General features: G+C 39.6%; 1 protein-coding gene across 1 annotated transcript; it reads right to left on the bottom strand.

The window, feature by feature from the left end:
- Positions 1–2677: 2677 nt before the first annotated feature.
- Positions 2678–5998, bottom strand: LOC127451014 (GTPase IMAP family member 6-like). Its single transcript, XM_051715487.1, has 3 exons — positions 5581–5998; positions 4897–5439; positions 2678–2694 (listed from the first exon to the last, which is right to left on the bottom strand). The coding sequence occupies exons 1-3, from the start codon at positions 5672–5674 to the stop codon at positions 2678–2680; spliced, it is 654 nt and encodes a 217-aa protein (XP_051571447.1). The 5' UTR covers positions 5675–5998.
- Between the last annotated feature and the right edge of the window lie 18296 nt (positions 5999–24294).

The raw sequence follows: 24294 nt of genomic DNA, 5'->3' as shown, positions 1-24294 counted from the left end.
TTATGCATTTGGCAGATGCTTTTATCCAAAGTGACTTACAGTGCACTTATTACAGGGATAATCCCCCTGGAGCAACCTGGAGTTAAGTGCCTTGCTCAAGGACACAATGGTGATGGCTGTGGGGATTGAACCAACAACCTTCTGATTACCAGTTATGTGCTTTAGCCCACTACACCACCACCACTCTGTTCATTAGTCATTCACTTTCTTTAAGCCTTTTTGAAGATGTGTGTCTCAAGCAAAGCAGAATTGAATCAGAATACTAACTAAAATTCAGTCACTCTGTATTAAACAATAAACACATCATAAAAATAATGTTTATTACATAATACTGTAAGCATACATCCGATTATTAAGAATGAAGATTATTAAGATTATGAAGTGTTGCTTTAATTTTTGACTTCAGTCTTACATCTCATGTTGAATCAGGTTAAAATTAAAGATTAAAACATCAACATTGTTCATTCTCATCAGGACTGACAGTAACTTTCACCAGGACAAACTCTGAAATACATCAGATAATTCACTCTGAACAACACTGAACTGACAACAATGAATGAAACTTCTTCAGAGAGATCCAGTGACGATTGATGGAGATCTGAAGGTGTTTATCAGTTTAATTTATTTGGTTTTAATGTTCAAACTGTTGCTTCTGTGAGTTTTAGTTTTTCAATGCAATCCTCAGAATGCAGGACTGTTTGTGTGAAACTGTTGACAGTGTTGGGAAAGATACTCAAAAATGCAGCTAGCTAAGATACAAACTACTCAACCAAAAAATGAGTTCAGCTAAGCTAAAAGTTACACTTAAAAAAGTAGCAATCCTGCACTACAACAGATGCATCTAACAGACTGATTCACATGGAGTTTATCAAACTGTCATGACACAGTATACTGTCCTACAGTGATTCTCAAATGTATTTGGTCACACCCCCTTTGAAACAACAAAAACCCCTAATCGAAAGTGATCAAAATATACAAGATTAACAGCATTTTCTTTCATCTTCATTCATCTCGTAAAAAGTTTTATTTAAAAATACTACTATAACTGAATGAAAAGTTGCACTTCACTGAAAAAGAATATGAATGAATGAACATTTGTCACAATGCCAACATTATTGTGTTATTTTGTGTTTACTTTCTGTATTGCATAAATACATAAAACATATTAATGTTGTTTCTACACTTTCAAACCACACAAAAACAGAAGGAAATATAAATAAATAAAAAGTGATACTGCTGCAGGAGCAAACCGAATCCTACATTCATCTGCATTTAAACAGCAGAACGTTTTCTCTCAATAGAGACATTTACACTGGATAGTTATTTAAAATAATAATTCATACCTTTGAATGTTAATCTGCCTCAGCAGTATCTATAAATGCATTTTTAAACTCCAGGAAACTTCCAGTAATAATAAAAATTGTGATTTGCTCATCCTGGCCAACGCTGAGAAAAGTAACGGGTACCACATGTCAGTGACAAGACGAGAGATGAGAGGATGAAAGATCAGAGATCAGAGGATGAGATTATGAGAAGATGAGAGGATGCGAGATGAGAGGATGAGAGATGAGAAGAGAGGATGAGATTACAGATTAGAGGATGAGAGGATAAGAGATGAGAGGATGAGATATGAGAGGAGACTTGATGAGAGGATAAGAGATGAGAGGATGAGATATGAGAGGAGAATTGATGAGAGGATAAGAGATGAGAGGATGAGATATGAGAGGAGAATTGATGAGAGGATAAGAGATGAGAGGATGAGATATGAGAGGAGAATTGATGAGAGGATAAGAGATGAGAGGATGAGATATGAGAGGAGAATTGATGAGAGGATAAGAGATGAGAGGATGGTGATAGTGGCTGTCCAAGTTCCAAAAGCATCACACAAGTCATCCTCATCTCTTGTGCCTGATATATCAATTCTTCTGAAGCCATTCGATAGTGTTGTGTGAGGGACTGACCAAAATATTAGTGTTAATTCATCGTTTCCCCCATTTGAAACTGAGACGTCTTTGTTTTAAACAAGGCAGGAGAAAAGGCAGAGGTGATTTGCGCACATTGGTTCTTGTGTGTATTGTCTCTATTTTTGCTGAATGTGTGAAAGCATTTGAGTACGAGTCTGTCTTCCAAGTTAAGTGAAGATAACATAATGTCTTTTTTTATGAAAATGAATAATGTAATTAATAATTTAGACTTAAAGAATGTCTTAATACCATAAAATTCACTAAAGAAGTGCGTCAGGATGAAATGCACCAAACGTATTCTGCTTTAAATGGAGGTGTGCTGACTATCGCATGGCCAAGTGCTTGTGAGCTTTGGATCTTAAGAATTAACGGAATTTCGGCAACATCATAACACACTGCAATTCTGCAAAAGCCTTTTAAAACTTGCATACCTTGTTGGCATGTTCACGCTTTATAATGAGAATATTAAGCGGCTGCAAAACTCTGCTTCAATAATCACCAAAACAATATACCTGTAGAACTGTCAACTGCTCTAAATTTTTAAGTATCATGTCTTTTGTGGTTGCAAAATCCTGCAGCATGTCAGGGAATGTGCATTTTAAAAAGTCATTGTATTATAATCATATTATTTTTATCCATCATTATACTCATGAATAGACTTTGACAAGTAAAAGGAGTTTCAAGGTAAAAAGATTAGGAACCAGTGTTCTAGCTTATGTCTTCATAGAAACTGCATGTGCATGCAAACAGATATTACCATTCAATAACTTTCATGAATAACCTTAACAGCATTATTGCATTATACAATAACAGATTTATATTGTTTTGTTTTATTTTGATGAGAAATTATTATGTGCATTTTGCTCAAACATTTTTCTTTTTGTTTGTTGAAAAATGTCACTTTGTCATTTATTATATCAAATCAAAATTATATCGAATTGTGAACCTCATTTCGTATATCGAACCGAATTATGAGATAACCATATCGTCCCATCCCTAACTGTACAGTAAGTGTTGCTATAGAGTTGTTCAGCCATGACGTCAATTTTTAGGCGAACCCGGGGGACTAATAATGGGGTTTTTAAAATAAGATCTGTGGTAAACATTACTTGACGATACTTGGACATTTTTTTCTACAACATAAACTGCACATATTCATAACCCAAACATTCTTATCTAACAACTTATTAACAACATAAACATAGCCCCTATAAAATTCGCTTTTGGGGAATGAGTGTGTGTAATTTAAAAAATGTTTAAGTATCGTCAACTAATGTTTACCACAGACCTTATTTATCCCAAACTGCCTTTATAAAAACACATAGAAAATTCCTGAGGGAACCCATAGTGAATTCTCTTCCTGGTTTATGGACTAAAACCTAAACAGCTCTTTTGAAACAAATAGTTTAAATGGCATAGTGAAACAAAAATAATTATAAATATAGCTGCGAGTAGCAATTAATGGGGTTCAAGCGGTTTAAGGCCTTTAAGCACATGCGTAAAAAGGTATTATGTTTTATTTAGCAAGCATGTAACCACCTAGATCATAGATGGAACAGACCATTTACAGCCAATACAGGCAATTTACTAAGGAAATACTTGGTTTTTAAAGCTCATAGCGCCACCTATGGTCCGATCTCCAAAAAATGTCTGTATGCTTGTTTAGAATCATATGTCGCATGTGCTCAGCTAATTTCGTGAAATTCTGAGTTTTTGTTTAGGAATTATGGGCTTATTTGTACACTTGACCACGCCCATTTTCTAAATGACACTGTTATAGCTACCAAAGGGTGTTTTCATGTTTTTTTCCTGTTATAGTGCCACCAAGTAGCCAAACTCTGCATTTTTTTTTAATGTGACCTCAGACTGAGCTCATTCACATGTGTACCGAGTTTGGTGAAAATATCTCATTTCGTTCGGTTCATTTTTTTTTTAAACTTTGCACAACCCTCTCAGACCAAGAGTCAAATGGGTCCACAAAGTTTCGTTCCGATCGGTCATTGTTAACCTTGTGTAATAGCTGCTGAAATTTGATTGGCCGATGGCGGTTATGTTTTTCAACATACGTGAATGTCCATATAGATAATGATGGCAGCTGAGACAAAGACAATGTATGCAAATTTTGAAGTCAATAGGATTAACAGTTTCATAGTTACAGCCAATTTCATGTTTTTTTTGGTATTATAGTGCCAACATGTGGCAAAACCGCGCCAACTTTTCTGGCCGACCAAAGATTGACCTCTTACATAAGCATGCCAAATTTGGTGAAGATATCTAATTTCCTTCAAGAGTTATAGTCATTTACGTAAAATTGGCTACTCCTACTTCCGATGTTTTCGCATACTGTAGCTAGCTCGAGTCAAAAGTTCAAACTTTTTTTGATAACTTTTGATATTGAGACTCCATAGAATCGTTTGGCACTGGTTTGGTCCCGATCGGACAAAAAACCTAGGACTAGTTCGCAAAAGTAGGTTTTATGAAAATTCCAATGGTTCAAAGCACTTGAGTCTATGACAAATGGTCTAGGAGTTATGAGCAGTTTCACGTTTTTGATAGCTGTAGCGCCCCCTATCGACCGATTTGGCCAAGTCCATGTTTCTAAGTAGCGAGCAATACTACTACAATCTGACCAAGTTTCAAGTCTCTAGGCCTTACAGTTTGCTCTGCCCGATCAGTTTTATGGCGGAATAACAATAATAATAATAATAATAATAAAAATCTTAACAATTACAATAGGGTTTCAGTGCTAAGCACTTGAACCCCTAATAATAATAATAATAATAATAAAAATTTTAACAATTACAATTGGGTTTCAGTGCTGAGCACCTGAACCCCTAAAAATCTTATCAATTACAATAGGGTTTCAGCACTAAGCACTTGAACCCCTAATTACAAATAAATAAAATTAAAACAAAAATATGTTCACACTCACCTCTTTCTCTGTCCTGTTGTTCCATTGTGAAATACTGTGAACTTTCATATTCAGTACAGATCAGATGTTGTCCTCCATTACTGTGTACAATCTCTTCACATTTCTCTATCAGTTGAGCAGGAGTGCTGTTTCTCTCCAGTCTGAAGTGTCTGTTGTTGCATTTATCAATGATTTCCTGTATAATGTCATTGACTTGAGTGTGTGACTCTTGTGTGGTGATCATCATGGTGTGTTGAAAAACACTGTGAGAGAAAGAGTTGAGCAGCATCTCCACACACTCTTTCTCTTCTCTTGAACACTGATCATGTTTCAGTACCAGAAGGATCACATGAGGTCCTGGAGCAGACAGATACACACACTCTCTCACTCTCTGTGTCATCTGATGGAGTGAGATGTTTGGAGTGTTGATGACAGTCATGTGTTTTCCTCCAACTCTCTCTACAACATCTGGAGGTTCTTCAGTCTCAAACGCTGCTCTTCCTAACAGGAAGTTTCCCACTCGACTGTTTTCTGAAGCATTCGTCCCCAGCACAACAATCCTCACTGTGAAATATAAAAATGTAAAACACAGAACACACGTGACATGTTAGGTTAAATTCGGTACATCTGTTTTGTAAGCAATAAAACAGCCCATAATTTCCATATACTGTTCATAACTTCATGTTTATCTATCCAAAGACTTACTTAAAGGGGGAAGTCCTTTGCTCCGTGTTTTCCTAACAGTAGGCTTTTTGAAAGGAGTCACTGCAGAAAACAAAAGTTTTACACTGGGGAACATCACAGCTACAAATACAAACAGAAATCAATATAAATGTTTTGAACAGTTCTTTCAGGCAGCGATGGGTGTAAAAAAATATGGTTGACGTTTTCTTAGATGTAGTATATGGCCTTCTAATGTCTCTTTACCTGCTCTTATTTGAAAATGATGCTGCTGATAAGAACTAAATAAATGTGGTACTTACAGATCCTGTGAAATCAGAATGAAAGTTTTGCTGCTTTTTGTCTATATCTATTAACTTTAAGGTCTAATAGAGATATATGCTAGTTGACAAAATTCATTTCCAGAAGATATAAGCATTTAAAATCTGCACTCTGTCTCTTCCAATACGGATCAAACATTTTCATGACTCAATCTGCACTTCAGACTTTCTGTCCAATCAAATGCTTCTTCGAATGACCCTCCCCTTCCAACGTTCAGCGTGTCTGGCTGTGTTCTAACTGCCACTGATCAAGCCTTCGCAGGGCACTTCGAAGGGAGCACAGTCCATGAAGTAGGGTCATTCCAAACAGATTGTCTGATAAGTCATGGCTGCTTGCGCTGAAACAAGCTCGTGTAACTGTTGAAAAGCTGCTGGATCTAGGTTTGGCAAAGTCTTCTGTAGCGAAGACGCCAGGGCAGTAGTGTTAATATCCATGTGCAGTTTAATAAGGCAAATAAATAATAAAAACAAAGTAACAAAACAAAGAGCAAAAACAAAGGCAGGCAATGGATCGGTACACAGATAGGCAGTCCAGAAAGGCAAACAAAGTAAGTCCGATAGGCAGAGGGGTAATCCAATAAACAGGCAGTAAATCCAAAACACTCACAAGAAGGCTGGGGAATTCGGAGAACAGGCAGGAGTCAAACACAGGGTGATCAATGATAGTAATAATGCTCAGAATTGTAGACTAGGCAAACAAGACTTCGCGTTGAATGTGTGGAAACTGGGAACTTAAATAGACAGGGTTATACAGGTGGAAAAGTAATCAGTCTGACTGGAGGATTATGGGAAATGTAGTTCGTGAAATGTTAAACCTCTGGCGGCATTCGGGGGAGATGGCAGGCGCTGCGGGTGTAACAGAGTCCTGCAAACCTGTGAACGGCTCCTGACGTGAGGAGATTGTCTACGTCGGGGTATACCTCGACCTCTGTGAGCGGGTCGATGAGGGAAATTGCGGTAAACTCAGTGATGAGATTAGGGTCCAGAATGTCCTCAGAATTAGTCCAGGAACGTTCCTCGGGACAGTAGCCTTCCCAGTCCACCAAATATTGAAGTGTCCTACGCCAGCGTTGAGAGTCCAGGAGCTTGTGTACCCAAAAGGCTTCTTCTCCATCAGTGAGGAATGGAAGGGGTCTCTGAGGGTCTTGAGAACCTTCCTCTCTCGGAGGTGCTGCAGGTTTGAGCAGGGACACATGAAATGTAGGGTAAATACGGTAGTTAGCAGGGAGCTGAAGTTTAAATGATACAGGATTAATTTGATGGAGAATTTTGAAAGGGCCAACCTTCCTGGGACATGCACAGGAGTCGTAGACAAAGATCTCGGGTTGATAGCCAGACCCATTGTCCAGGAGCACAGTTGGGACCTGGGCGGCAATGGAGATTGGCTTGTTCACTTTGTCGACGAATGGCATGTAGTAGGTGGACATGAGCTTGGTCCCAGACAGCCTCGCTGCGTTGCATCCAGTCATCGACAGTGGGAACATCAGAAGGTTCCCCGGACCAGGGAAAGAGTGGTGGTTGTATTCCTAAGATGCATTTGAACGGTGTGGTTCCGGTGGCAGGTTTGAACAGAGTTCTGAGCATATTCAGCCCAGGGTAGGAAACGGTTCAAGTCGTGTTGGTTGACTTGACAGTAGGCTCGGAGGAATTTACCCAGGTCTTGGTTTAGCTATTCGACTTGACCATTAGATTGAGGGTGATAACCAGAAGTTAGACTCACGTTGACGTTGAGTAATTTGAAGAATGCGGACCAGACTCGGGAGGTGAACTGGGGACCACGGTAGGAGACAATGTCCTCAGGACGGCCATAAAGGTGGAAGACATAATGAAACAGGCTCTCTGCACATTCCATGGATGAAGGAAGTTTGGGCAGAGGGATGAATCTACAGGCTTTAGAGAATCGATCCACCACGGTTAGGATGGTAGTAAAACCCAGCGAGTTGGGTAGATCTGTGACAAAGTCCACTGCGATATGGAACCAAGGACGTCGAGGGGCAGGAAGAGGCTGAAGGAGACCAGACGGGAGCTGTCGAAGAGATTTAGTGGTGGCACACACATTGCAGTTCTTAACATAGTCAGTTACTTCAGTGGCAAGGTTTTCCCACCAAAACCGGTTTTGCACTAACCTGCATGTAGCTTGAGGGCCTGGATGTCCCGAGCAGGCCGAGTCATGAACCCACTGAAGAACCCTGTTCCGTAAGGAACTGGGGACAAAGACTTTGTCAGGAGGGCAGCCAGCGGGAGTGGGTTCTTGGTTCTGAGCTTGGGTAATATCAGCCATGATATCCCACTGTACGGGAGCAACAATGAGAGTAGGTGGGATGATGGAAGTCACAGGGTTGTTGTCACTGGAGGAATCATAAATGCGGGACACAGCGTCGGCCTTGGTGTTCTTAGACCCAGGTCGAAAGGTGATGGTGAAATCAAATCTGGAGAAGAGACCATCGGGCTTGGCGAGGATTTAGGCGCTTGGCTGATTGAATATATTCTAGGTTACAATGATCCGTAATCACCAGAAATGGATGGCGAGCTCTCTCTAGCCAGTGTCTTCACTCGTCGAAAGCCGTTTTCATGGCCAAGAGTTCTCGATTGCCGACATCATAGTTTCTCTCAGCCGAAGATAACTTGCGTGAGTAGAATGCACAGGGATGGAATTTAGTGGGAGATCCTTGTCGCTGGGAGAGTACTGCACCTACTTCTGAGTCAGAAGCATCTACTTCTAGCACGAAGGGTCGAGAGGGATCAGGATGATGGAGAATAGGGGCAGTGGTGAAGAAACGCTTGAAATCAAAGGCTTGACGGGCGGAAGGTGTCCAATTTAAATTTTGGGCTTTACCACGGAGCAGAGAGGTGAGTGAAATGTCGGTAGAAGTTGGCAAAGCTGAGGAAGCATTGTAGTTCCTTAATAGACACTGGGAAGGGCCACTGCAGTACCACTTGTACTTTGGAAGAGTCCATGGCAACCCCCTCAGGGGAGCATAAAGCTGATGTTGAATAAGATAGTTGAGTACCACTCTGACATGTTGAATGTGTTCATCAAGGGAAGACGAGAATATAAGGATGTTATCGATGTAGACTAGAACCCACTTGCCAATAATGTCACGGAAAATGTCATTCACGAAGGCTTGTAAGACCTGATATTCATAGAGGCCAGTGTGTGTAGAGAAGGCCGTTTTCCGTTCATCCCCCTCCCGGATGCGGATCAAATTGTAGGCATTACGAAGATCCAGCTTAGTGTAGATTTTGGCATTTCTTAACTGCTCTAGCGCAGGTGGTACCAGAGGAAGAGGGTAGCGATACTTGATGGTGACAGAGTTCAGGCCTCGATAGTCAATGCATGGACGAAGACCCCCGTCATTCTTTCCAACGAAGAAGAAAGCCACAGAAGCTGGAGATATGGAGGATCGAATGAAACCCCTTTCTAGGGATTCTGCTATGTATTCTTCCATATCTTTAGTCTCTGGCTCAGTTAAGGGGTGAATTTGTCTGTGTGGAGGAGAGGAGCCTGGCAAAAGATCAATAGCACAGTCACAGGAACGGTGATGAGGAAGTTGGGTAGCTTTAGCTTTACTGAATGCCTCCCGGAGATCCGAATAACATTGTGGCAGGGTCGACATCTCCTTTTCTGGGAGGATAGTCGTGGTACATACCGGTGGGAGAGAGATGGGTTCAGGGAGGTACTCCAATGAGTAATTTGTCCATCTCTCCAGGAAATCTCAGGGTTGTGAAGTCTCAGCCATGGTAAGCCAAGAACAATCAGGTTTTTTGGAGAGTGAGTGACCAGGAACTGAATTTCCTCATGATGAAAGAGTCCAACTTAGAGATGAATTCGTTGAGTTATCTGCTGAATCTTGCCAGAGCCCAGGGGTCGTCCGTCTAGCACTGCGACATGTAATGGAGGGACACAAGGGACAAAAGACAATCTTAGATTCGTGGCGAGGGCCAGGTCAATGAAATTACCAGCAGTCCCAGAATTTAAGATGGCTGACATCTGCTGTTCACTATTCTGGACATGCAATATGACAGACAATTGAAACTGATCAATATGAATCAAATTAGAGAATTCAAAACTCACCGTTGCGCCCCCCTTCCTAGGGGGCGAGTAGGGCAGGCAGCCAGTAAAAGTCCCGACTGTCCGCAGTAGATACAAAGTCTCTCTCTGAGATGGCATTGTTGCTCTTCGGTGGTGAGGGAGGAACGACCCACTTACATGGGCTCGTGAAGACTGATATATGACTATGACTGAAGATATGAACTACTGCTATGATGTCTTTATACTGAATCTTTAATAATGATTTATAGTATTTGTTCTTTATGAATCTTGACAGCTCCTGATCACTATAAACTGTTATAATGTGTAGGGCTTTACTGGTTGTTTAGATCAGTGTTACTATCAGAAATAATTAATAATTATTTCTGTAGTTATTAATCAATATTTAAATTAATCAATTGAATCTAACTCATTAAAACCTCATATGGGGCTCCAGTAAATGTAGTGTGCTACGTTTAGGAGCAAGTTTGGTTATTAGCAATAATTAATAATTATCAAAGATAATTATGAATTATTAAAATCAATAGAACATTGATGAGAATCAATGTTAGTTTTTTATCCTTTAAATCAACAATTATCAAAGATAATTGTTAATTGTTAACATCGATGAAACATTAAAATTAACACTAGCTTATTGATCATTCAAATTCAACAATCAAAGATAATTATCAATTATCAAAAATCAATTGGATTAACATTGATGGGGCACCACCCTGGAATTAGGGACTAATAACCAGATAGTAAAACAGTCTCAATATTAGATTGTTTTCTTAGGAAAATCGACATCCGAAGAATATCGATTTTCGGGAAAAAAAACAATGAATGAAGGTTTGAATCCGAGCACTGACATCCCGTCAGCATGACACAGGCGTATGCAAAACAATCCAAAACACTTCTCTTTGTAATATAAACAAAGTTTATTTATGCAGCAATATCAATTAATAATTAATACAATGCAGTCAATAAACTTCCGACTTACAACTACAAACTAAACAGTGATATGATTAGATATGGAAATAAAAAACAATCCTATAACACATAAGGTGTGTGTGTGTGTGTGTGTGTGTGTGATTAGTAAGAGAGAGAGAGAGAGAGAGAGATGATTAAGTGACAGCCCTAAAGCCGATTTCGCGATCGTGGGAGAGAAAGCAGCTGTGTTTATCACTCAGAGACACAGTGGATGGCTCGTAAAAGTCCCGCATTATTTGACTCTTTAATGGATGAACTCAGTTGCTGTCTCACCCTCGATGGCGAAATTGCACAACAGTCCAATTTGGTTGCAACCACAATACAGCAAAACAAATTCGTGATAATTAATACCCTGAGTATTAATAATGAGAGGACATGGCGGTCCGTAAACTGTACAAGCAAAAACCTTGAAACACAAGAATAACACACTATAATATTCTATCTCTGCCCAGACGTAAACCTCTTACTTGAATCGCATGAGGACACAGGTAGAATGTGTTTTCCTCCATCCTTTAACTCTGACCTGGTTCCTTGAGGCTCGGGTGATGACGGGAGGCCGTTTCCTCGCTCTGTCGGTGGACAGTACGGCTGTTGATTCTCGGCGGGCTGGTGGAGAACTCAGAAATGTCGACTTGATTGAAGATGGAAGAGAAATCTTTAATCTCTTCACTTCTGTAGGCAAACGGATGAAGATGTGAATTGCTCGGCGGTCTCCTTCGGATCCGTTAGAGTGTTCGGATTGAACACAGAGTAATCTCAACTCGTCCAGCGAGATGGAGATTGTATGGCCACAGTTTCAAGTTGGACGTTACTTGCTTGTGCCACAAAGTTGCACCTGAGAGCAGCAAAGAGCTACGTCTATATTCGGTGAACAAAGTCGCTGGAAGTAAATTCTGGAAGCATTTTAGAAGTATTTCAACTCCTGATGATGTCATGTTTGAGGGACGTTCTGTTGTGTGCCTGATCCAATAGGAGTTGAGAGTTCAATCCTTTAGTGAGCAAGGCTTCATGGATTTGTAGTCTGTTTTGGACTCCCTTTGTTTGATTTTGGCTTGAGTTAGGTTTTTACGACTGTATTAGGCCTGCCTTTGTCTTCTATCTGAATACATGATGCCCAACATTCCCCCTGTAGAGCCGAGGAGGGTGGGGCCGGGCTGGAATGAGACACACCTGGTCCCAATCAGCCTGATGGGGCAAGCGAGGGATAAAGGCGGCCGGGGATGACAGTTAGAGAGAGAGAGAATTGCAGGCAGCTGTACTGTGTGTTTTTAGTTGTGTGTTTTGGTTGTGTTTTTTGGTTAATAAATTGTTATTTAAGTTGTCAAGCCGGTTCTTGCCTCCTCCTTTCCACTAAACCCCCTTACACTGGTGCCGAAACCCGGGAAGGAGGAGGGATTCCCGTCGCAGGGTCCTCGACACTGCCGTCCACCCAGGGGAGCGCCGCTGTTGTCCGACGGGGGATGGAGTAGCCCGACCACCCGGACGCGGGGAACGCGCATCCGGGTTCCACTGAACCCCCCTTACACCCCCCTTTGTTCTGAAGAGTTGGTTGTTGTCCAGCATCTTTAGAGCAACTGAAGGGCCAAACAGTTCTTGTCGGTTCACAGTAACCTGTGGGTTACGCCATCCATGTATTCCTGATAGGAAAGAGAAATGGTTGCACAGTCCATACAGTACATTAGAGTTCACAGAGGCTTTATCATCTGGACAGAGATTGAGGCACATATGGGCATAGAACTTCTAGCTAATTCTAAAACTACATTCATCACACATAAACATTGGTCATAACACAAAATCAAAGTAGAACCTGACATTGGTTACTAGGAACAAAATGTTAGAGGAAAGGAGGGTTAAAGGTTAAAAGGCTTATCCTTGGAAATGATGGGGTTAACCTGTGGGATGGGCTCAGACTGGTGTGTAAAACTCGGCTGTATGAGAAGTGAGTCCAGTCTGGCCTGTAGGTGTTGAATGTACCTGTACATGGCATGTGCAATAATTGCGATGATGATCCAACCACTGAGGAGGAGCCAGATGGCAACCAAACTGATAGGGTGTTCTCGGTAAGATGACGATCTGCTTATGTGACTATGAAATATAGTGCTCAAGCCAGTCGGTTTGAGACTGAACTTCACTAATTCCATCCCTTCAGCCTGAAGCTGCTGTTGAAGGGTGTCATCAACGGTGAGGCTGTGACCTCTAAATGCGTCCATGATCTCAATTTCTGCGTCATTTTTGTAGACGTTGAGATGATGGAGGACAATATCATCAATGTGCACGGTGGCTCCTTGGGGAACCATTAAAAACACCGTTTGGTTTGGTAGCCTTAGTTTAGTGGCCTTAGCTTAGTGGCTGTATCATGGCAGTCGTATGACTTCGGTGGCTGGTGTGTTAACGAGCCAGCGACTGCCTGCTCGCTCTACCTTTGTCTCTGTTCCTTCATCTTTGATGGACATGCCACCATGACACTTGTTCAGGGAGGTAGTTAGTCACCTCTCTAACAAAGGGGTTGTGTTTGGACAAACCCAATGAATGTTCTTTGTCTTGGTACACATGTTTAGGTTAGAGATAAGGTAGAGCGAGGGGTCCTCATCATGGTCGGCGAGTGTTGGTGGTGTTTTGAGGTGAATGTGTGCATTACCTCTCTGAAAACCAACATTAAATACAGATTTTAGTCTATATATATTCTGCCTATGATGGTAGATTGAGGATAAATCCTATTTTGAGGTTCTGAGGATTTACATGCATTGGAATTTCAATGCCAAAACTATATGCCATGTGTATCTGTGAAGGTTGCACTACGGAGATAGTAGCAGATCTAAGTATTTGTTCGACAAGGTCTAGGGAGACCTTGCTGGAAGGTAAGCTGGAATCCTTCCACCACTCAGACTGTTGACTGAGGAGCTAATTTCCCTGAGGTCCTGCATTAGATCTCTAACGATACACCTTAAGTTGTTTTATCTGACAAAGTCCCTAAAGCATGCAAAGTGTTATTGATAAGAACGGATTGCAAATTTACAGTGACTATAGTACCCTGAAGGGTTTTACCCAGGCCCTGTAATTGTTCTTATTGGAGTCGTCGTCTCTGCTGGATTTTTGGACGATGGCGACATGTGCATCTGAAGCTGGCGAACTGTTTTCTGGACCAAGTGGTCTCGGTATGTCAACCTGAGCCTACATGTGTCCATGACGGCAGTCAATGAGCGGAGCCAATCGGTTCAGTAAGTCCTGGCCAACTAACAGTGGTTCAGTATTAATGGGACATATGTAAACAGGATCTGTACTAGCGTCATCCCTTGAAAGGTGTCAATCCAGGCCCGTTTTGTGACAGACGACCTATCTTGCGTGTAGCTTGTGACGCTTACGTTGCAGGTCTCTGTCTATAATGGTTTGCCAAGGGAGAGCTTTGCTCTAGTCACCTCTGCGAAGGTGTTGGAACCCATTAGATTATTTCGGAACTGGTGTCGTGTAGTGTGTGGGTTTTGAATGACCCATGTGTCAGGCGTTGCCCTTACGGTACAGATCGCCCAAGAAGGTCAGAAAAGGAGGGTGTAGCATGTTAGGAGTGACTGTTTTGGGGAGCAACTTGGACACTGTTCCCCTTTTCCCGACCTACAAAGTAAACTTTGGCATTAACGGGAGGGGGTACATCGTCTAGCATACTGACGGGGTTTCAGTGCCGTGTTCCTTTGAGGAGGTCGACGGACCTGGTGAACAATGGAGCACGTCAAGCTTAGTAACTAACTCAGTCAAGCGTCTCCTTATATCCTCCATTTCCTCTCTCAAATCTTGTTCTCTGAGAGGATTTGAAACCTTGCCTACCCACTCACCTTCTTGTTTGGATTTTCATTCAAAACGCGCATTTCTTTTTGGCCGGCGAACGTTTTGTTGTTTAGGACTGCCGTGACCCTGGGGGTGTGTCTGGTCACCACCCCCTGGTTCTGTTGCCTACCCTGCTGGCGGGGTGATCGGCGCCTCTGGGGTCCTGTTCTAGCATTCACCTTAACGCGAGGCATTTCGTTGCCTTCAAGCGCTAGGTCTGCATATGAGACTTGGATCCCCAGGGCTCTGGTGTCGCCTTCGTGCCCTTGGGCAGGGCACACGTGTGTCTCCCATGCCAGTTGCGGTTGCCCATTCTGCAGTGCATCTGACGTCATATCGCACGCACTCGTGGAGGTTGTGAAGGAAGAGAGACTTGAAAGCTCGTTCCTCCTCCAGACCTGGTGCGTTACTTCCTTGGAAGTACGTGGTTCTCAGGCATCTATAATACTCACGCGGAGGCTCGTACCTTTTCTGAGTGATGGTGAAAGCAGCTATGGTAGCGGAGGCTTCATCGATATACAGCGAATACTCCTCGCGTAGGGCTTTACACAGAGCTGAGTAGCGGTTTTGTGTACCAGTCAGTAGCATTTCCATGAACGCATGGACACTCCTTACCGTGGTCTTCCATATGAGCTTGAGTTTTTCACGCGATGAAGCGTAAGGCAAGTCAATCAGGCAGTGCTCAATTTCCATTCGTCCAGCGAGATGGAGATTGTATGGCCACAGTTTCAAGTCGGACGTTACTTCCTTGTGCCATGAAGCTGCACCTGAGAGCAGCAAAAAGAGCTACGTCTATATTCGGTGAACAAAGTCGCTGGAAGTAAATTCTGGAAGCATTTTAGAGGTATTTCAACTCCTGATGATGTCATGTTTGAGGGACGTTCTGTTGTGTGCCTCATCCAATAGGAGTTGAGAGTTCAATCCTTTAGTGAGCAAGGCTTCATGGATTTGTAGTCTGTTTTGGACTCCCTTTGTTTGATTTTGGCAAACTCCTTCACAATTTTCAGAATAGTGAACTCATTCACTGAATACCATTATTAGATCATTAAAGACTTTACAATCGTTTTGAGATGGATCAAATTAAAGTAGTATACTTTTTAGTGTCTGACGGAGTTGACACAAATTACAGTAGGAAGTAAGTTATGAAGTAAATAAATGTCAATTTTCTGAAAATGCGTTTTTCTGAAAATTTGTTCTCTTATGGTTCGTTAGCTGAGGCCTTTGTCTACAAATATATCCATTTCAAATTAGTGTAGTTTTCAAAAATACTAAGATTTAAAACCTGTTTTGTCCCTTATGTCAAGAATCAGTGAGTACTTTAACTTTGTAACTTATCAGTGAAGCCCTTGCTTGAACCTTGAAAGACTGGGTAACTTCCCAGATAGCAAGGAGACGACAATTCAACATCTATTTTTAGTTGTAAAGGTTTGGATCAGTCGTAGATCAATTTTCAATGTTGAATCAACATTCACTATTTGGTCGTACATCAGAACGTTGTTAGGTTGAAAATATCACATATGTTCAGCGTCGGAATGAGGTTGATTCATCAACATGTAACGCCGACCGATTTGGTCGAAATCATAATGTTTGTTCTATGTTGAAACTTGGTTAGAGTAATCAGAGTTCTGCACATACACATTTTTGAATCTACACCAGGCCAACCATCAGTGGATGCATCACTGGAAAAAGGTAAGCATAAATATAATAATGTTTCATTTCAGTTGTTGTAGATGGTCAACTTCAACATGATCAGTTCCACTCATATTTTCTAAATTTTAACTTTAGTTCATTCATTTATCTGTCTTCTGCTTGCGAATGTCCTGTGACGCATGTCATCCTGAGTCAATAATACACAAGGTGAATAGATGTTAAAACTGTCAATACTTTCTCAAAGACTGTGTTTTAATTTCAGGTACAAACCCTGTGGTATTTTCTGCATTAATGTTCATAGAGGTCCAGATGAGCATGGCAAAGGTAGAAGTCTCAAGTTATCTTTATATTATTACAATTGTATTTCTCACAACAGTATAACATGCATTTAAATACATTGTCATCTGCTGTACCTGTAAATTGTGTTGAGAAACAATGTCTTTTGTGTTTTACATAAAGGATTAAATATGATGTATTTAGGACTGTTAATAATACTGCTTAATAATGTCACTTGTATTTCTCTATTTCAGAGAGACGTCCAGTGCCTTACCCCTGTTTCATTTGCTTCATAGTTCAGAAGGTAAAAGTTTTTATACAATAATATTTTTTGCATTTTTGAAACTTATCAGCTGCATTTTTTTCTTTCTTTTTTTTTTTTTTTTGAGGGATTGTCTTTGCAGTAAATCCACCTCAAAGAGGCTCAAATACAGAAGACAGTGTTATTCGTTTTGAGTATTATATTGTAATGCCAAATATCTCAAGATAATGTTTGATATACTGTAGGATGAAGTTAAAATAGTATAACCTGTTATTTCTTTATAATTCTAGAATTTACATTCATAATACTTGATTTATTAACCCACTGTTGAAATGCAGTTTCACTGAGATTGATGTCTTTTACCTTTAGTGAGGATCTGCTCAACAGAGTCACATCACAGCACATCACTGAATAATAAAGGCTTTCTCATCATTGATTACAATTTTCCACCTTTGCAAGCTTACATGGTGCAGACCAAATAAACAGATGTCAATGGAAATAAATGTTGCCTGTACACTCACTGACGCACATGAATTACTCCAGAAAAAAGTACTTATACAATATTTTATATGCCTGCTGATAATTAACCCTTAAAATGCAAGAACTTAAAAATACCTCATAAATTAATTTATGAAATCAAACTAATATATTGCTATTTTCTAACATATACATATATATATATATATTTTTTTTTTAATTTTTTTTAAAAACATTTAAGTTTGTTTCTTCAACATACTTCTTTTATTGACAATTTTCAGCATGTAGCCTATTTTTCATGAAAACAACACGTAAAATGGGAACATTTGCCATGAGGTCAGTGGATTTCTTACAATGCTGCCATGCTACTTTAAATTAAGATTGTGAATTGATGCCAGAGTTTTAATACAAAGTCACATGACCTCAGTATTTGCAGGAACTCTATTTTCAATCATTTTCACAGAAATTTGGCCAACTTACTCACTGCTCCTCGCTTCAGCCTCTTAAATGCTGTATCGCCCAGGATACAATTTTTTTTCTAGGGTTTTAAAGGTAACATAAGAGTTGTTATAGTATTGAGAATACTTCTGTGACCAGATGAGATTGGATACAGAAGTGGATAATATGGAAATATTTGAACTGCATTGTTTTTTTTATTTTCTGTGAACCCCAGTTCAAGTCCGAGAAATTACAGATGTTGGCCTTAACCTGTGTCGACCTGTGCAGATGTCTATTCCAGTCCTAACTACACCACACAAGACTTTTTCTGCTTTTATGTGAATGGCTGTCTACTTGCAAGTTCTCTTCAAAATTAGATGTATGCAAATATAACTTGAAGAGCTGCAAGAGCAAAGAACTTGATCCAATTGCAGAGAATGGATATTTCAACAATCATATTTTCTCTCATCATTTTCTCCCCGTCATGTCATCCCAGATGTGTTTGAGTTTCTTTCTTCTGTTGAACACAAATTAAGTTTTTCAGAAAAAATATTTCAGCTCTGTAGGTCCATACAAGTGAACGGTGGCCAGCCATTTGAAGCTCTAAAAAACAGAAAAAGGCAGCATAAAAGTAATCCATTTGATTCTAGTAGTTTAATAAATTTCTTCTGAAGTGATCCAGTCAGTTTTGAGTGAGCACAGACCAAGATGTAACTCCTTTTTCTCTATATCTTTCCATTGCAGTCTCTAGACACGATAATGATTTCTAGCTCGATTACACTTCCTAGTGCTTCACGCATGCACAGAGTGCTAGATGTCGCTAGGAAATGTAATTGATCTTGAACTATGATTGCCAAGGATGCTGCTGATGTGATTTATAATGAAAAAGGAGTTATATTTTGGTCTGTTCTCACCCAAAACTGATTGGATTGCTTTTTGGAGCTTCAAAGTTTTGGTCACCAGGGCTGAAATATTCTAAAAATCATCATTTGTGTTCTGCAGAAGAAAGAAAGTCAAACACATCTGGAATGGCATGAGGGTGAGTAAATGATAAGACAATTAATTTTCCCTTCAAGAAAACCTTTAGATATAATTGTAAGCATGTTGTCACTAAGGGTTTTTTAACATCAAGGGAAAGTTCTCCCAAAAAATGAAAATTCTCTCATCATTTACTCACCCTCATGATATCCCAGATGTGTTTGACTTTCATTCTTCAGCACATTTGAAGAAAAATAGAAAAATATCTCAGCTCAGTAGGTCCTTAGAATGCAAGTTGATCACACTTTTGAAGCTCCAAAAATCACAGACAGTCAGCATAAACATCATCCATACTACTTCAGCGGTTAAAATAACATCTTCTAAAGCGATACGATATGACCATTGCTTTCGATCAGCAGCTGTATATGCATTCATAAGAGCGCTGCGTTCACGTATTTTGTGTGACGAATTTGCGTTGGCATGTAACGGACGTAATCGCACATTCTCCTCTTGGTTGAGACATCCAGGATAAGCACACAAATGCACCATTGTGAGTAAACAAACAGATAAATACAGATCTAAACCAAAACCAACGAAGCTTCTGTACAGGGTTCCTCCTTCTCACTTGTAAACAGCGCTGCTCTTCCAGCTGTGACTCATGTGCCTCAGTTCTATTGACCTTTTTTTCATGCCAAAAGTGATAGTGCCACTTTATAAGACATTCATTTAACATCTGGGGTTGTATGGATGACGTTTATGCTGACTGTCTGTGATTTTGTGGAGCTTCAAAGTCAAATCACCATCCAATTGCATTATAAGGACCTACTGAGCTGAGATATTTTACTATTTTTCTTCAAATGTGTTCTGCTGAAGTCATACACAGCTGGGATATCATGAGAGTGAGTAAATGATGAGTGAATTTTTGGGTGAACTAACCCTTAATTTTACTTTAGTAAAACTGTAGCAAACATGACATTAGTAACCATAGTAAATCTTGTAGTAATGGTTTTTAAATACCATGGTTAAACAATGGTTTCTGTAGTAAAACAAGGTTTAATTTTCATAATGTTTTTTTTTTTTGTTTTTTTTTTCAGCAGTAATAATAGTTCAATTATGGTGGTAAAACCATGGGAACCACAAAATTCTAATTTTATTACCATATTGTTATTTTATTTTTTTCCTGAGGAAATGCTCTGTCCTTTTAAGGGGCTCCGTATGTTCCAAACCTGTATGTTATTCTTTTGTGAAGCACAAAATAAGATATTGCAATATTGAATTTCAGTCAACCACTCACTCAAATTGAGAAGAAAGATGTAATGAAAGAAAATGGTGACTGAGAATGTCAGTCAAGTCACAAGCTCCGAGCCCTCCAGTATATGGACAGCAAGCCAAATAAGCTTAGCTCTTCTATACAAGATTACATTAACATACAAACTACTGATTTGCTATCTGTGTTAATATTTCACAGAAATATAGATAATAGACATTAATAGAAATATCTCTATACTGCATACATTTTTGTATATATTTGTTGTTGAAAGTCAGTTTTCTTCATTGTTGTGTCATGTTGTTTTTTACCCACACCTGCCTGACCAGAGACAAAAGTCAGCAAAACCTGTGTAACCTGACTGACTCCACGCCTACAGAGACTTCTTCCTGCTCTCATAGAGAGAATAAGAAACTTAAAAGCTCGATGAAACCTCCACACACAGGTAACACATTTCTTCTTTATATTTGCTGTATGACATGGAAATATGACATACGACACTAAAAGATGAGTTTAGTTTAATAATTATGTGATTAATGACTTTGAGTTGCAGTAATATCAGTGTGTTTCACTTTCATCTTCTGTCACAGAACCGTCTCAAACAGAAATCTCTGTGTAAAATATTGTGTTCAGTGTTGGATGAATGCATAAATAATTGATGACATGAAGTCTTCTGCTTATGTTCAGTTTATTAATGTAACAAGTGCAGTTGTAAATAAATACATGAATTCTGTGTAGAGATGAAAGTTCTACATCATCCTGAATCTATGGTCAGCTAAATACAGAAATAATCCATTATGGAAATTCTTTATGTAAAAGACGTGTAAATCTGTCCTGAAGTCTGTTGAAATAATGTACAAACAAGCTCTTGAGGCACTAGACAAAATGTCAAACATGTTTTATCATTGTTGTGTTTTACTTAATGATTACTTGAGTGGGTGATTTTGATGTGTTCAGTAGTTTCATTGTCATTTTCATCCTTTGACATCAACCTGCCCAGACAACAGATGAAAATGAGTCATTATGGCTAAATCTAGAACATTTGCATTAGTGTGATGTTTGATTAATGTTTAACGTCCCTGACAAATAAATACATAAATGAAATTTAAGTCATTTATTGTATCAAGGAGCAGGACAAATACACAGCAACACTTGAGTACAATCATTCATTTTTCAGCAGTTCAGGAGAGTTTGTTTATATGCGGTATGAATGTGTGTAAGAGACAGATAACCATGCTAACCCCCAAGAGATTAATCCAAAATGTTTTTATAATAATAGAACTGCAATAAAATTGTGTGACCGTAATCTCTTACAGGATGGAGAAATGAATAGAGAGCTGTAAGGAGTTAGAGAAGACAACCAACTGAAGACTAAAGAAAGAGACAATCAACATGTCTGACACTGTTAGTGGAGGTGAGATACATGGACTAATTTGAGCTCTTAATAAATGTTTGGGAGGAACATTGTCATTTCATTCAATAGATTTTAAATTAGTAAAAGAAAGACTAAAAAAGTTTATTGAAGTACTAAACAGCAAATGATTTTGACCAAATGAGAGCAGGTAGAATACAAGGTTATGATATCAAACACAACGTCTGAAGAAATGTAAAACCAGTTTCTTTACTACCTGTTTAATAAAAGTTACATTTTACTTTGACTAATATCGCTGTTTGGAAGAATTTTTCTCAACATTTATATTGATTTCTGTTTCTGCTGGTATTGGTTACTGTATTGTGTGCCAGATTCAAGAATAAATGTTTTTTGTTTTTTTGTTTTTTTGCAAGGACTCTTGAATTTAAGCCTACTCGTAGGAGAAGGCAGAGCAGTGAGACACCCCCTTTAAGTAAGTCTTTGGATAGATGAACATGAAGTGATGAACAGTATATGGAAATTATGATCCGTTTATCACTTTCATAAGAGATGTGCCAAATTCAACCTCAAAGGCACTGGTGGATTGTTAATTTCTGTTGGTGATAATGGGATCCATTGAAATTTGAAAGATCTTGGTGTCAGAATGTTATATATCACATGTGCTCTATGTTCCAGTGAGTGATTTGAGGATTGTTGTGCTGGGGCCCAATGCTTCAGAAAACAGTCGAGTGGGAAACTTCCTGTTAGGAAGAGCAGCGTTTGAGACTGAAGAACCTCCAGATGTTGTAGAGAGAGTTGGAGGAAAACACATGACTGTCATCAACACTCCAAACATCTCACTCCATCAGATGACACAGAGAGTGAGAGAGTGTGTGTATCTGTCTGCTCCAGGACCTCATGTGATCCTTCTGGTACTGAAACATGATCAGTGTTCAAGAGAAGAGAAAGAGTGTGTGGAGATGCTGCTCAACTCTTTCTCTCACAGTGTTTTTCAACACACCATGATGATCACCACACAAGAGTCACACACTCAAGTCAATGACATTATACAGGAAATCATTGATAAATGCAACAACAGACACTTCAGACTGGAGAGAAACAGCACTCCTGCTCAACTGATAGAGAAATGTGAAGAGATTGTACACAGTAATGGAGGACAACATCTGATCTGTGATGAAAGAGGTGAGCGTGAATAAACAAGATATTGTATCTCATCAGCAGGCTCGGGCATAATCGGCAGACTTTTTTCAAAATGTTAGCACTTATTGTGAGGCAGAACATGCAAAATGGATTTAATTGTAGTAAAATGTGTTAAATGAAGCTGAGAATACTACACTCTGGTTGGTAGTTGAAATCATAATCAGATTATATATTTCAAAATATTTAATAAACAAGCATGCAAGGTGCAGAGGATGTGAATAGAACTTTGTGAATGATGATATTCCAGCTCTGTGGAAATCTGCAGAGCTTTCTGCAGACACAGTCCACATTGGCTTGATAGATGAACAATAAAAAGTTAAAAGATTAATCTTAATCTTCCTCTATTGACAATTTAAGAGGGTGTGGAGCTAAATATGATACTGTGTGGCAGTAACAAAACATTAAAATGCTCCATATCAAACTATTTGTAATATTCTTTTTTTTATGATTATAAACTATTAATATTTATATATATTATTTATTATATTTTTATAATATAACTGTCCCCACCATCAGAGTATCACTGATAGATACCCTCCTCTTTAATTTGTCACGATTCAGGAGTGAGGACCCAAATGCAGGAATGCAAAAATAAGGAATTTATTAACAAAGATCAAAACCAAGAACATAAAACTCTCACAGGGGAGAAAAACAACAAAACCAATAAGGCAGCAAAAGTTGAAGACCAACATGAAAAAACATGAACAGACTAGATGCACTGACATACAAAATGATCTGACAAAGACAAGAGGGAAGAGGGCTCAATATAAAGAGGGAAATCACATGAGGAACAGGTGATGACAGTTAACACAACTAGGGGTGTTTCTCAGAGGCTGAAGTTATAAACCACTTATTTGTCTTGTTAGTGCTTGTGCATACAGCACAAAATTTATTGGGGCTTCTGTTAACTGTCGACATGATGCATGCAAAGTAGACAGCTTCACTGATTATAATGTGTTCTATTTGCTTTTGACGGCGTAGACAGGGTGTCAGTGTCCGTTCTTATGTGTTCTTTTGTTCTCGTGATCTCATGGACACGTCCGAAGTCATCATCCACTGCTGAAGTTCGATTCCAATCCACAAGAACGCAAGCACAGAGACCACATAAAATAACCCAGGAGTGTTATTGATCAGGCCGAATATCGGCCGGATGCATTGGATGGTGAATTGTGGGCAAGAACCTGAAGCCATAGCAGCACTACGGTGGCAGACAAAGGACATTTATCGATGTGTTTTCCCTCAAGAGTTTCCCACTGTAAGCTCGCGGCAGTCTGACGGCTTGTTAGAGTACTTATACTCTGTTGTTTTGTTGGGCATCATTTTCTGTTAATGAGTGTTAACAGATTTTATTCTTTTAACGTGTTACTAGTCCTGCAAAACCTCACTAGTGTGATAATGCCAGTAGTTCTCTCATGTGCTGCGATGATTAATTGCACAACAGGAAGATCGCAGCACATCTCAAAGCTTGCAATTAAGGCATGCTACATCCTTCTGAAATCATTCTTCCAAGGTAGCTTGGCAAGGTCTTCATTAGACTGCAAGTCCATTCTCTGCATTCCTGGCTTTGGGAAAAATTCCAAGGACTAGACAAGGAGGTGTGACAAGGGGAAACGAGGAGGGGGAGTAAGGAGAGCACATGGCTGACACAAACATGCACTA

Source organism: Myxocyprinus asiaticus, chromosome 13, assembly GCF_019703515.2.
Source record: "Myxocyprinus asiaticus isolate MX2 ecotype Aquarium Trade chromosome 13, UBuf_Myxa_2, whole genome shotgun sequence".
Lineage (NCBI taxonomy): Eukaryota > Metazoa > Chordata > Actinopteri > Cypriniformes > Catostomidae > Myxocyprinus > Myxocyprinus asiaticus.
This window is presented reverse-complemented; position numbering and strand designations above follow the sequence as displayed.

Excerpts from the sequence above, each read along its gene's own strand:
- LOC127451014 (XM_051715487.1), bottom strand. The coding sequence starts at position 5,674 with ATGTTCCCCAGTGTAAAACTTTTGTTTTCTGCAGTGACTCCTTTCAAA. Across the intron at positions 5,440-5,580 it reads CAAAGGACTTCCCCCTTTAA|TGAGGATTGTTGTGCTGGGG; the intron begins GTAAGTCTTTGG and ends TATATTTCACAG.